The 10456-nt window shown below is 42.6% G+C and overlaps 2 protein-coding genes across 5 annotated transcripts in view; one reads left to right on the top strand and one right to left on the bottom strand.

The window, feature by feature from the left end:
• Positions 1–1012: 1012 nt before the first annotated feature.
• Positions 1013–4318, bottom strand: LOC126999684 (putative OPA3-like protein CG13603). Of its 3 annotated transcripts, XM_050862412.1 has the most exons (5): positions 3733–3880; positions 2997–3155; positions 2599–2721; positions 1862–2082; positions 1013–1283 (listed from the first exon to the last, which is right to left on the bottom strand). In XM_050862412.1, exons 2-5 carry the CDS (start codon positions 3133–3135, stop codon positions 1131–1133), a joined length of 636 nt encoding a protein of 211 aa, XP_050718369.1. In that variant the 5' UTR covers positions 3136–3155; positions 3733–3880; the 3' UTR covers positions 1013–1130. The 3 variants fall into 3 exon arrangements, with proteins under 3 accessions (XP_050718369.1, XP_050718368.1, XP_050718370.1); XM_050862411.1 differs by lacking the exon at positions 2997–3155 and having other exon boundaries at positions 3733–4318; XM_050862413.1 differs by lacking the exon at positions 2997–3155 and having other exon boundaries at positions 1147–1408; positions 3733–4190.
• Positions 4319–7915: 3597 nt separating this feature from the next.
• Positions 7916–10456, top strand: part of LOC126999683 (cAMP-dependent protein kinase type I regulatory subunit-like) — a 45370-nt gene continuing 42829 nt past the window's right edge. Inside the window, exon 1 of one of the 2 annotated variants that reach the window (XM_050862406.1) lies at positions 7916–8106. In XM_050862406.1, the coding sequence (XP_050718363.1) occupies positions 7942–8106 (165 nt within the window). In that variant the 5' untranslated portion in view covers positions 7916–7941. The remainder of the gene's footprint in view (positions 8107–10456) is intronic. The other variant, XM_050862410.1, reaches the window with a different exon arrangement.

The following is a 10456-nucleotide window of genomic DNA, read 5'->3' as shown; positions in this document are numbered from 1 at the left end:
TCTTAGGCATCATTGTAAGCTGGCCACATGTAATACTGCATGCACATCAAGGGAAAATGTGGAGTTTACAGTATCATAGGCATCATTGTAAGTTGGCCACATGTAATACTGCATACACATCAAGGGAAAATGTGGAGTTTACAGTATCTTAGGCATCATTGTAAGTTGGCCGCATGTAATATTGCATATATTAAGCTTGGAAAATGTGGAGTTTATGGTATCCTAGACATAATTGTAAGTTGGCCACATGTAATACTGCATATATATTTAGCAAGGAAAATGTGAAGTTTACAGTATCATATGAATAGTTTTAAATAAGTGTCCAATTCGAATACTTTATATACATTAAGCTCAGGAAAAATGTGAAGTTATTTTTTACTTTTCTCTAAATATATCTTGCCAAATCACAGGTGCGTCTTATACCCCGGTGTGTCTGATATGGCAGGAAACATGGTATATTTGTTTCCTTAAGCCCCGTTCACACCATGCAGACTCTGGGCCACAACAACCCAGCGACTTTTAGGCCCCCTTCACATTGTGCCGACTCAGCATCTGGCGGTCGTTCCTTGATCTCTTTCCGACAATTTGTGACCTTTTTACATGAACATTTCACTGGGTTGTCATGGCCCAGAGTCAGCACAGTGTGAACAGGGCTTTAAAAGTGCCTGTGTCTACTCCTTGAGCCATGATAGAGGGTAGGGTTTTTTCATGTGTTTCTCAGATAATCAGATTTAGGGATTGTTAACCTATGAAAAAGCAGTTTAAGTGTTTATTCTCTGCCTGGGCAAGAAATACTAGAAACAGTCTTGGAACCTTTTATTTATTTATTATTATTTTTTTTTTACGGTAAAGGAAGCGGCTCAAAGGCAAAAAGGAAAAAGAAAACTAAAAAAAAAAAAAAGCCCACTAACCACTGTTCCTATATGAAAGAGTTGTAGGCAGGAGGAAATACATGTGAAGAAATATTGCACCAAAGTTTACCAGCGTGAGGAATGAAAGAATACTTGGAATACTAAAGATAAAGTTGCACAACATCCATTTATTATCGCTAGCATACTTTATACAAACACGTTTACAATTATGTACAGTTATTAACACTAACTAACCTGCACAGCCTAAGAGGGGAAAAATTACTTGACAGCTTTGTTCTGAATAGTGTCCTTGGCATAGCTCAGAGCCTTGTCCAGCGCCCCCTCATGTAACCTGCCAGAGGACGCAGCCCCAGCAAGCTTGGGAGACGCTGCTCCTGTGTCCCTAGAGCCTGATGACCTACTTGATCCTCCCTGAAAGAGAGTGTTGTATCTCATAGTGACTTTAATAAGTTACTGTTAAAGCTGATAATACTAACACCCACACCTCACATCACAGCACCACGGACCTGGCAGCTGATAATCTACTTTGCTGCAACCTGCAAACACAAAAACAAATTCTGTAGTGCCTATAAAAAATGTGTACTTTTACGGGTATTCTAAGTTTTAAATTATGTAGCAAGAAGCAAAAACAGGAAATGATCAGTTAAAAGGATTAGATACCATGTAACTTAGGTGGTATGATGCACATAAATAGTATGTACTTTTAAGGGTAAGCTAAATTTCAAGTTTAGTTATAAGGGAAAAACTGTCTCTCCTGGCTGTACACTTTCATTCTTATCCTCCTTACTTCAATTACATCTCATTAACCCTAAAACTTGGTGACAACTGACAAGTATAGTGTATAGTGTATGGAATTAAAACTAAAATGAAATCAAATAAAAAAAAATTCAGAGCACAAAGAACAAAAGTGCCTTGAGTGGGGAAGCTTCAATTTCTTGCCTGGAACAATAGTGATGTGTGGAGACAGCCATGAAGGTTTATCCACCCACCTTCATTGTCTTGAGTTCATGCTGTGTGGCGAAGGCTATCCTGGTGAGCTCCCGAACCCTCGTGTCAAGTTCCTCCGCGGCAAAAGTCAGTTCATTGATTCGGTTCTCCAAGCTATCAATGAACGCTTGCTCTGCCTCCTCTTTCTTCTTCTCCTTTTCCTTCTGGCGTGAAACTTCATAAGCCAGAATGGCAACAGCAATAGTGAAGATGACTCCTTCACCTGTAAGGCAACACACATGGATCAGTGACACACTGCATGGTACTCACTCACTGCCTCCACAAAACACAGGTATGCATGAAGTCTTACATCTAATTAGTACTTATATTTTCTGTAGAAAGCCCAGCAAAGGGTAGCCCCACAGACCTCCTTGGCTGATACAAATTTCTCTTGGCATGGAACTCAATCTCAGTCCCCACAAAACAGACATGCATGAAGTCTCACACCTAATTAGTACTTGTATCTCCTGACTTGTATTTTCTGTTGCAGGCCCACCAAAGGGTGCCTCCACAGACCTCCTTGGCTGATAGGGATTTCTTTTGGCAGATATTTAGGGATTTCTTTTGGCAGATATTTTTCGACACAGAGAATGACATGAGTATCTCAGTCAATCATAATGGTTCTCTTGACAATGCTAAAACACCTACTTCAATGCAATGCCTGAAAAATGTTGCAAAACAACCTTTAAACATATACTGGAAGAGGCACTGAATTACTCAGGTCATAAATGTAACTTACCCAGCAGATTTCCTCCTAATTCTATGGCTGCCTCCTCACTCAGCTTTGGTATGGTGGCGTTCTGCCCAGACTTGCCCAAGTTCATCACGTACATTTTCATTCGAACTTCACACCAGTGGTAAACTGAAAGAGAAAAAAGGATGAGGCTCAGACAGCAGTAATAAATAAACAGTGTCCAAAGCTATTTCCAAAATCTCACACTTCCAGTGAACTATTTTCTGAAGACTAGGAGTTTACTATGAAAGAAAAGTTCATTCACACCACTAATGAGCTGCTGTCAACCACCACTGACATAGGAAAAAAAAAAAAAAGACTATTGCTTGTAGCCCAGCTCAGGAAGATGCCAGACAATATATTACACACACAAACACACACACACATACAAAGCTACTACGTACATCGAGCAGGAGGAAGACAGATATTTTCCCTAAAGAAGGTGTTCTGAACCGCCGTGCGTCTTATTGAGCTGGACAGAGGCCGAGCAACTTGTTTCACAAAGAGAAAAGCAAGCTTGGCTAGTGGAAAAACAGGAGCCATGGCAGTAATTTAATTCCCACCTGCAAAGAAGAAAAGAAGCTAAAATTACACTCTTGATCAAGGACTGCACTGAGAGTACAATGAGCATGGAGGTAGAGTTTCTGTTGCAGGTTGGTTGCTCCTCTCTGTCCACTCAACAGACTATACATTATTATTTACAGGAATGAGCTACTTCTCCGAATGATTGCTTTGTACAGTTAAGGAGGCAGCCCAATGGGATAAAACAAAAAGATGCAAAAAAGCTCACTCTAGGGGTGCTTTTACAAACACAGCAAGAGAGGGAGACAGATTTGGCTGCCTGAGAGGTGCCTTGATACCCCCTTCTTGAAACCGCTGAAGTCATAGGCAGGAGAAAATACAAATAAGGAAGACTGTTGCGAATTTACTAGCAAAAAGGATGAAAGAATGAAGGTTAACTCTTGCATCAGGGATTTGGATTGGATGAGAATAAGCTGGAGTAGAAAGTAATATCTCCCACTGTGCCTTGTATGCCCTTGAGCTGCTTCCTTTGCTGTAAAAGGAAATACTCTAGTGTCGCTGAGGTGGTTAGCAAGTCCATACAAATAAAATAAAAAGACCTCGGCCCTGGCCACTCACACTGGGCCGGGGGCATGAGCATGTAGGTCCTGAAGAAATGGCTGTTCTTGGCGCGGTTCTTGGCCACGTTGGCGAGAGGTTTGGCCACTTGCTTGATGACCAAGGCACCGAGCTTGGCCAAGGGGAACCCCACCGCCATGACCAGCACTCAGCACTCAGCAGCACCGGGCAGCCTCCCTCCAGCGGCTGATCAGTGTTTGGGCTGATGCTGATGATGGAGGAGGAGATGGCGTCTTTATAACGTATTTTAACAAGTAAAGAATTGATTGATAGTTTATTGTTGCAGGTAAACAACAAGGGAGGGTTGATTGTTTATTGTTGCAAGTAAACAACAAAGGAAAAGGGAGGAACATGCCATCCCCACCCCCTCAGGCAGTACATATATAGTGTGATTATACAACTTAGAGGATACATGTGGAAGTAGCACCAGGAAACTAAAAAGATACAATTAAGGCCTTGATTTAGTCAAAGAAGAAACTCAAGAGAGGGAAGGAGAGAAGGAGAGGGAGATAAAAAGCTAGGAAATGAAAGAGATGCAGAGTAGCTACAAAAAGATGCTTATAAAATGACTTCCTCGATCTGTTATCTCCTCTCCCTTCTTAACGTATTTTAACAAGTAAGTAAAATACAGAGGGAAGGAGAGAGGGAGATGAAAAAGCTAGGAGAGGAAAGAGATGCAGAAGACAAGATGCTTATAAAATGACTTCCTCGATCTGTTACCTCCTCTCCTTCCTTAACGTATTTTAACAAGTAAATAAAATATAGAGGGAAGGAGAGAGAGAGAGGGAGGGAGAGAAAAAGCTAGGAGAGGAAATAGATGCAGAGGACAATTAGAAGATGCTTATAAAATTACTTCCTCGATCGGTTATCTCCTCTTCCTCTATCTCGAAATCTCCCTCCTGTATGCATGACCTAATCTAGAACTGCTTGTCGAATCTATATGTATCCTGCCACAAGTAAAGAAAATACTCGAGAAGGAAGGAGAGAGAAGAAGAGAGATAGAAAGCGAGGAGAGGAAAGAGATGCAGAGGACAAGATGCTTATAAAACTTCCTCTGTTATCTCCTCTCCCTCCTTATCTCGAAAGCTCGGACCCTCTTGTATGCATGATCTAATATTGAACTGCTTGTCAAATCTACGTATCCTGGCACTCGTTGATCCTCAAGTTTAGTATTAATTAGGGTCTGTGTGTTTGCTGTTCAACGAGGGAGAATGACAGTGTATAGCGTTCTCTTTATATCTCTATTGTCTTGTGTTTATGGGTGTCGCTACTTCCCTTTTTGACGACCACTATGGTTGTGATATGTGGTAGCGTGGTAGTAGTCTACATTCCCGAGCGCTGGTCCCGGATGGTAAGGCTTCAGGACAAGTGAACACTCGTTCCGAGGTTTGTGACCAGATGGGCGTTACTTGTGTGATTAATTATGTAAGGTGGGAGGATTTCCGTGTGAACCACTTGAGACAATATTAAGAAACTGGATGGTGATAATGTACTATGGGGGGTGGGGGGGGGTGGGGGGGGGACGTGTGTAAGGGTTCAGTAATCTCAAATGAGCAGGAAAACAGGCTCCAAATGAAGACACTCACAGTAAGGTTGTATATAAACATGTATTTAGTTTAATTTTTCAAAGGTTAGCGGAGTACTAATTAAAAAATAAACGAATGACTGACAGGCTGTATGCCTCTAATCTAACTAGCTACCTGCACAAGGGAGATTTGGGGAATACTCATAATGCTTAGCTCTGGTTGCTGGAGGAGGAGAGGCAGGAGTTGGCGTGGAGAGGCGGGCGCCGCTTGATGTGGAGATGCGGGCGGCTCGGGGCAGTGTTTTGGGGGCCCGACCTCTTCCCGCCCCTTGTTGGTTTGTGGTGGTTTTCGGGGAGCTGAATGGAGAGATGGACACCTCTTTCACTCAACTCCAATTCGCTGCCTTTCTTGCTTCCTGCTGCTCGTCTCCTGACTAGCCCGCCTCACACAGCATGCCGTGGGTGGTGTGTGGGTCGGGGGCTGAGTGGAGAGATAGTCACCTCTCTGACCAGCCCGCTTCTGTGGTTTCTCGCTGCCGCTCCCTGCTGTAGTGGTGTCAGTCTCCTCACGTCTCCCAAGCTTGTCTCTTGCTGCAGTGGTGCTCGTCTCCTCACTGGCCCGTGGGTCTCCTTGCCCTCGCCTTCTCGCCTTTGCTCCTCGCTAAGCTCCTCCCCCTTCTTCACGTGACTCCCTCTCGGCATTACAATCAAACCCTACCTACCTAACTAACTAGTTATTGGTTTCTTGGGGGGTTCGAGGCTTTGAGATGAGGGATTTCAGTAAATCTCGTTCATATATTCGCCCATTCGCTCGCCGTGTTATCTTCTAATAACCTTTTACGTACTTACATTCCTTAGCCACCCATTCACTCCCTCACTCATTCACTCTTTCACTCATTCACGCTCCCACTCGCTCACACTTACTCACTCTGTCACTCACTGACTTACTCACATTCTCTCGTTCATTCACGCACTCGCTTACGTACACTTACTCCGTTACTCACTGATCGACTTGCATACCCTCTCGCTCACTCACATTCGGACCGTTACAACAGCTTGGGTTAATTATATATAGAACTGATCATGTGCACCTAATATACTGTCTTTCTATATTAAAACCGAGGCTTATATATGGAGCAGAGTAGAAATAGCTATTTATATATACCTTCAGATTATCCATGTCTCTCTGCATGTCGATCTCTCTCTCTCTCTCTCTCTCTCTCTCTCTCTCTCTCTCTCTCTCTCTCTCTCTCTCTCTCTCTCTCTCTCTCTCTCTCTCACATTTCTTACTGTTTACACACACACACACAGAGAGAGAGAGAGAGAGAGAGAGAGAGAGAGAGAGAGAGAAGAAGAAGAAGAAGAAGAAGAAGAAGCAGAGGCGAAGACGAAGGACCTATGAAGTGGTACAAATTAAGTCAAAAGGTGATTTAATTCTTATCATAATTTATTACAAAAGGTATGTCTGTCGTCTGCAGTGGTGCTGATATGGCTAATTCATAGAGTCTTGAAAGGTAGAGAGGAATCGATTCGAAAAGAGGGAATTAGCTGCCTCGATCCTCCTCTCTGGAAGAAGACCGGCTATATTTAGGATAGGAAAATACAGGAAAATAGGAAAATAGCTAAATTAGAAAGACGAAATAATAAGAATGAATAGAAAAATGGTGATCAGGGAAAACTGTGCTGCATAAAGCTTGTAATAAGGATGAGACAAATATAGCCATGAAATGCTGTATATCTCACTTCATCGGGCCAATATATCACCCATTTCCTCTTCTTCTCCTCAAAATTAGTCTATTTCTTCATTATTTCCTTTCTTTTTATCATTATTCGGGTATTTAGGGAAGAGCTGAACCCTTGTGATCGCGCTCCTTCTGTCGTCTATAGCAGAGTTGTGGGAATGAGCTTGCAGCCGTAAAATAGTTCGCTGAGAGAGGATCAACTTGTTAACTTTTTCCGTATTTCACTCCCCGCTATCATTTACTTTTCCTATTTCGGCTCCAATACACGGAACACACATCAGAGCAACATTTCTAATCAAGAGGAGCCCTTATAACAAACGAATAGGGGATATTTTAGAAGGATTTACCCCACGTTAATGGTCACTAAGTTCTTGCTGGTTTGGTCTATTGGTCTGATGGGCTAATTGCTGTCTTTCCGGCAGTATCAACCATCACAAATATCATCAGTAGGGAAATGAGAACCAAATAAGGCAAATTGATAGATGTAGTGGACGTCAGAGCGACTTATTTCTGCGAGGAGGTGACTATCATACTTTTTACGTTTTCTTATTTTTCACTATCTTTCTCCCACTTTAAGATAGTTTGCTTAGTATGGTTAAAAGGCCCATTGAATTTCCTATTCAGCCACACTATTGCCATTTCCATAACTTGTCCCATAAGTGAGCTATGGCCCCATAAACATCGAATCATGTTCATTTTCCTCACTACACTGTCACACCTCCCTACATTTTCCTATTTTTCACAATCTTCCCTGTACTTTAAGACAGCTAACTTAGTATGGTTAGAAAGCCCTTTAAATTCTCTATCTTCCCATGACATTAAGATTCCCAACACAGAGGAAAATAAGGTAGATCAATAGGTTTACCTGACGTGCATTCCCCCTGTGCGACGTATTTCCGCGAGGAGGTATTTTTCACCACAGCGGCCAGCCAGTCCCTGAAGATGGCGGCCAACCCCGAGGAGGAGCAATCTCTGCGGGAGTGCGAGGCGTACGTGCAGCGCCACAACATCCAGCAGATTCTGAAGGATGCCATCGTGAGCCTGTGCGTCAGTAGGCCGGAAAACCCGATATCCTTCCTGCGAGACTACTTCCATAAGCTGGACAGGGTGAGGAAAAGGCGGCACTCGTAACTCACCGCCCTTTATTTCAGCCTTTACAGACCATTGGAAGGGATTTTTAGGGGATTTTTAATGATTTCCTGCCGCCTGGGGTCATAATATAGGCCTAGGGTGATATGGGGTGCGTTACCGGAGGTGTCATAAGGTCATCACATACCTATGCGCCTTACCTGGCCTTACCTGGTGGGGGGCGGGGTCAGGTCAGGTCAGGTCTTAGGTCAGGTCAGACAGACACCCAGTTACATCGAGACTACTTCCTTATGCTTGAAAGGGTGAGGAAAGGGAAGGTCACAACACACTGCCCTTTATTTCAGCCTTTGCAGACCATCTAAGGGTTTTTAAGGGTTTCCTGCTGCCTGGGGTCGTGCTTTAGGTCTAGGTCAGGTCAGAGGTCAGGTTAGGTCAGTTCAGGAAAAGGAGGGACTCATAACTCACTGCCCTTTATTTCAGCCTTTGCAGACCACCTAAGTTTTTTTTAAGGGTTTCCTGGTGCCTGGGGTCATGCTCAAGGTGTAGGTCAGGTCAGAGGTCAAGCCAGGTCATTTCAGGAAAGAGGAAAGTCACTTAATGCACCGCCCTATATTTCAGCCTTTGCAGACCACCTAAGGTTTTTTTTATAAGGATTTCCTTCTGCCTAGGGTCGTGATTTAGGTCTAGGTCAGGTCAGAGGTCAGTTTATTTCAGGAAAAGGAGGGTCATTTAACTCACCACCCTTTGTTTTAGCCTTTGCAGACCATATAAGGGTTTCTTTAAAAAAATAATAATGTTTTTTTGCTTCCCAGGGCTAGGGTGATGTGGTGCATGTTACCAGGGGTGTCATGGTGTGTGGGGATCAGGTCAGGTCAGGTCTTGTGTCAGCAGATCAGTAAACCCAATATCCTTCCATAAGCAAGGTTAGATTAGGTTAAATTTAGGGTATCTTCAGACACATGATAACCAGACACCTATAGCATAAATTAGCAAAGAAAGCCTTCACTGTGTTATATAGAAATTCTCATCAGTAAGGAAGCATAATTATATGATTTTTCTGAGTCAAAACCTATAGTAACTGTTTGGGGTTTTGTTAGGTTAGGTTAGGATTTAGGGTATCTTCAAACACATTACAGCCAACAACTTTTAGCATAAATCAACAAAGAATGACCTCACTTTGTTGTATAGAAAATCTCATCAGTCAGGAAGCATATATGATTTTTCTGAGTCAAGACCTATAGTAACTGTTTCGGGTTTTGTTAGGTTAGGTTAAGTTAAGTTTAGGGTATCTTCCAACACATGATATACTACCATATATTTAGTATAGCCTACACTGAATTTATAAGACATCTGTGTAATGATTCATGAGTGTATTTATTTTGTGTGTATATATATCATTTATTTCTTCAACTTCTCTTGAGTGTGTCGTCAACTCTCACACCTCGTTAGTCAAATATCGTCCCTGTCACACCTACCACTTCTTGAATTGTGTGTATAGTCTAGCTTCCATTTGTTTGCTATGTTAAGTGCTATGCCTAGACCTCTGTTATTACTTCTAGAGAGATACCTCATCTTATTTTCCTGTTAGCACTGAAAAGAGAATTACATATTTAGTCTAGCCTACATTTGTTTTATCCTATGTTAACTGCTATGCCTAGATCTTTGTCTTAGTCTTAGTCATATTTTCCTTCTAGCATTCCTGATCTGCACATTGGAAGACTGGGCATGCCTCTATCCTAGCTCTCCTCCTCCTCCTCCTCCTCCTCCTCCTTCCCTTCAGGTGTGTGGAGGGACTGTCGTGCCTTCCTTTATCTGAGTAGAACATTTCTGTCTAGCTGAGTGTATAGTCCAGTAGTTGTGGGTAAGTTGGGCATGTGTGTGGAAGGTAAGCACTGTGCTGTTCACCCCCTCCTCAAAGGCTGTCCTGGGTGATAGTCTGAACCCACTACTCCTACTACTACTACTACTACTACTACTACTACTACTGTTACTATTTGAAGCCTTGGTTTTTGGTATGGTTTTCTTAAATAACACTACGATAAGGCTGTTCCAGGAGATAGTCTGAACCCACTACTATTATTACTACTACGGAACTACTACCACTACTATTTGAAGCATTAGTTTTGTTATGGATTTCTTTAATAACATAATAGTCTGTGTCGTGTGTGTGTGTGTGGGTATTGCCAAGGATTCATGTGTTATCAAGTGTGTGTGTGTGTGTGTGTGTGTGTGTGTGTGTGTGTGTGTTCTCATTCTAATTGTTTTTCATATTTTTTTAATCCATTTGGCCCTAACAGGATTGCCTAATTTTCAACCTAACACACACACACACACACACACACACACACACACACACACACACACACAC

This window comes from Eriocheir sinensis, chromosome 17 (assembly GCF_024679095.1).
Source record: "Eriocheir sinensis breed Jianghai 21 chromosome 17, ASM2467909v1, whole genome shotgun sequence".
NCBI classification, from domain to species: domain Eukaryota; kingdom Metazoa; phylum Arthropoda; class Malacostraca; order Decapoda; family Varunidae; genus Eriocheir; species Eriocheir sinensis.
Note: the sequence above shows the minus strand (reverse complement) of the source record. Positions and strands in the feature narration are given on the sequence as shown.

Coding starts and splice junctions, on each gene's coding strand:
- LOC126999684 (XM_050862411.1), bottom strand. CDS start 3,871: ATGGCGGTGGGGTTCCCCTTGGCCAAGCTCGGTGCCTTGGTCATCAAG. Junction 2,722..3,732: donor GCTCATGCCCCCGGCCCAGT/GTGAGTGGCCAG, acceptor TTTCTCTTTCAG/TTTACCACTGGTGTGAAGTT. Junction 1,284..1,861: donor ATGAACTCAAGACAATGAAG/GTGGGTGGATAA, acceptor ACTCTCTTTCAG/GGAGGATCAAGTAGGTCATC.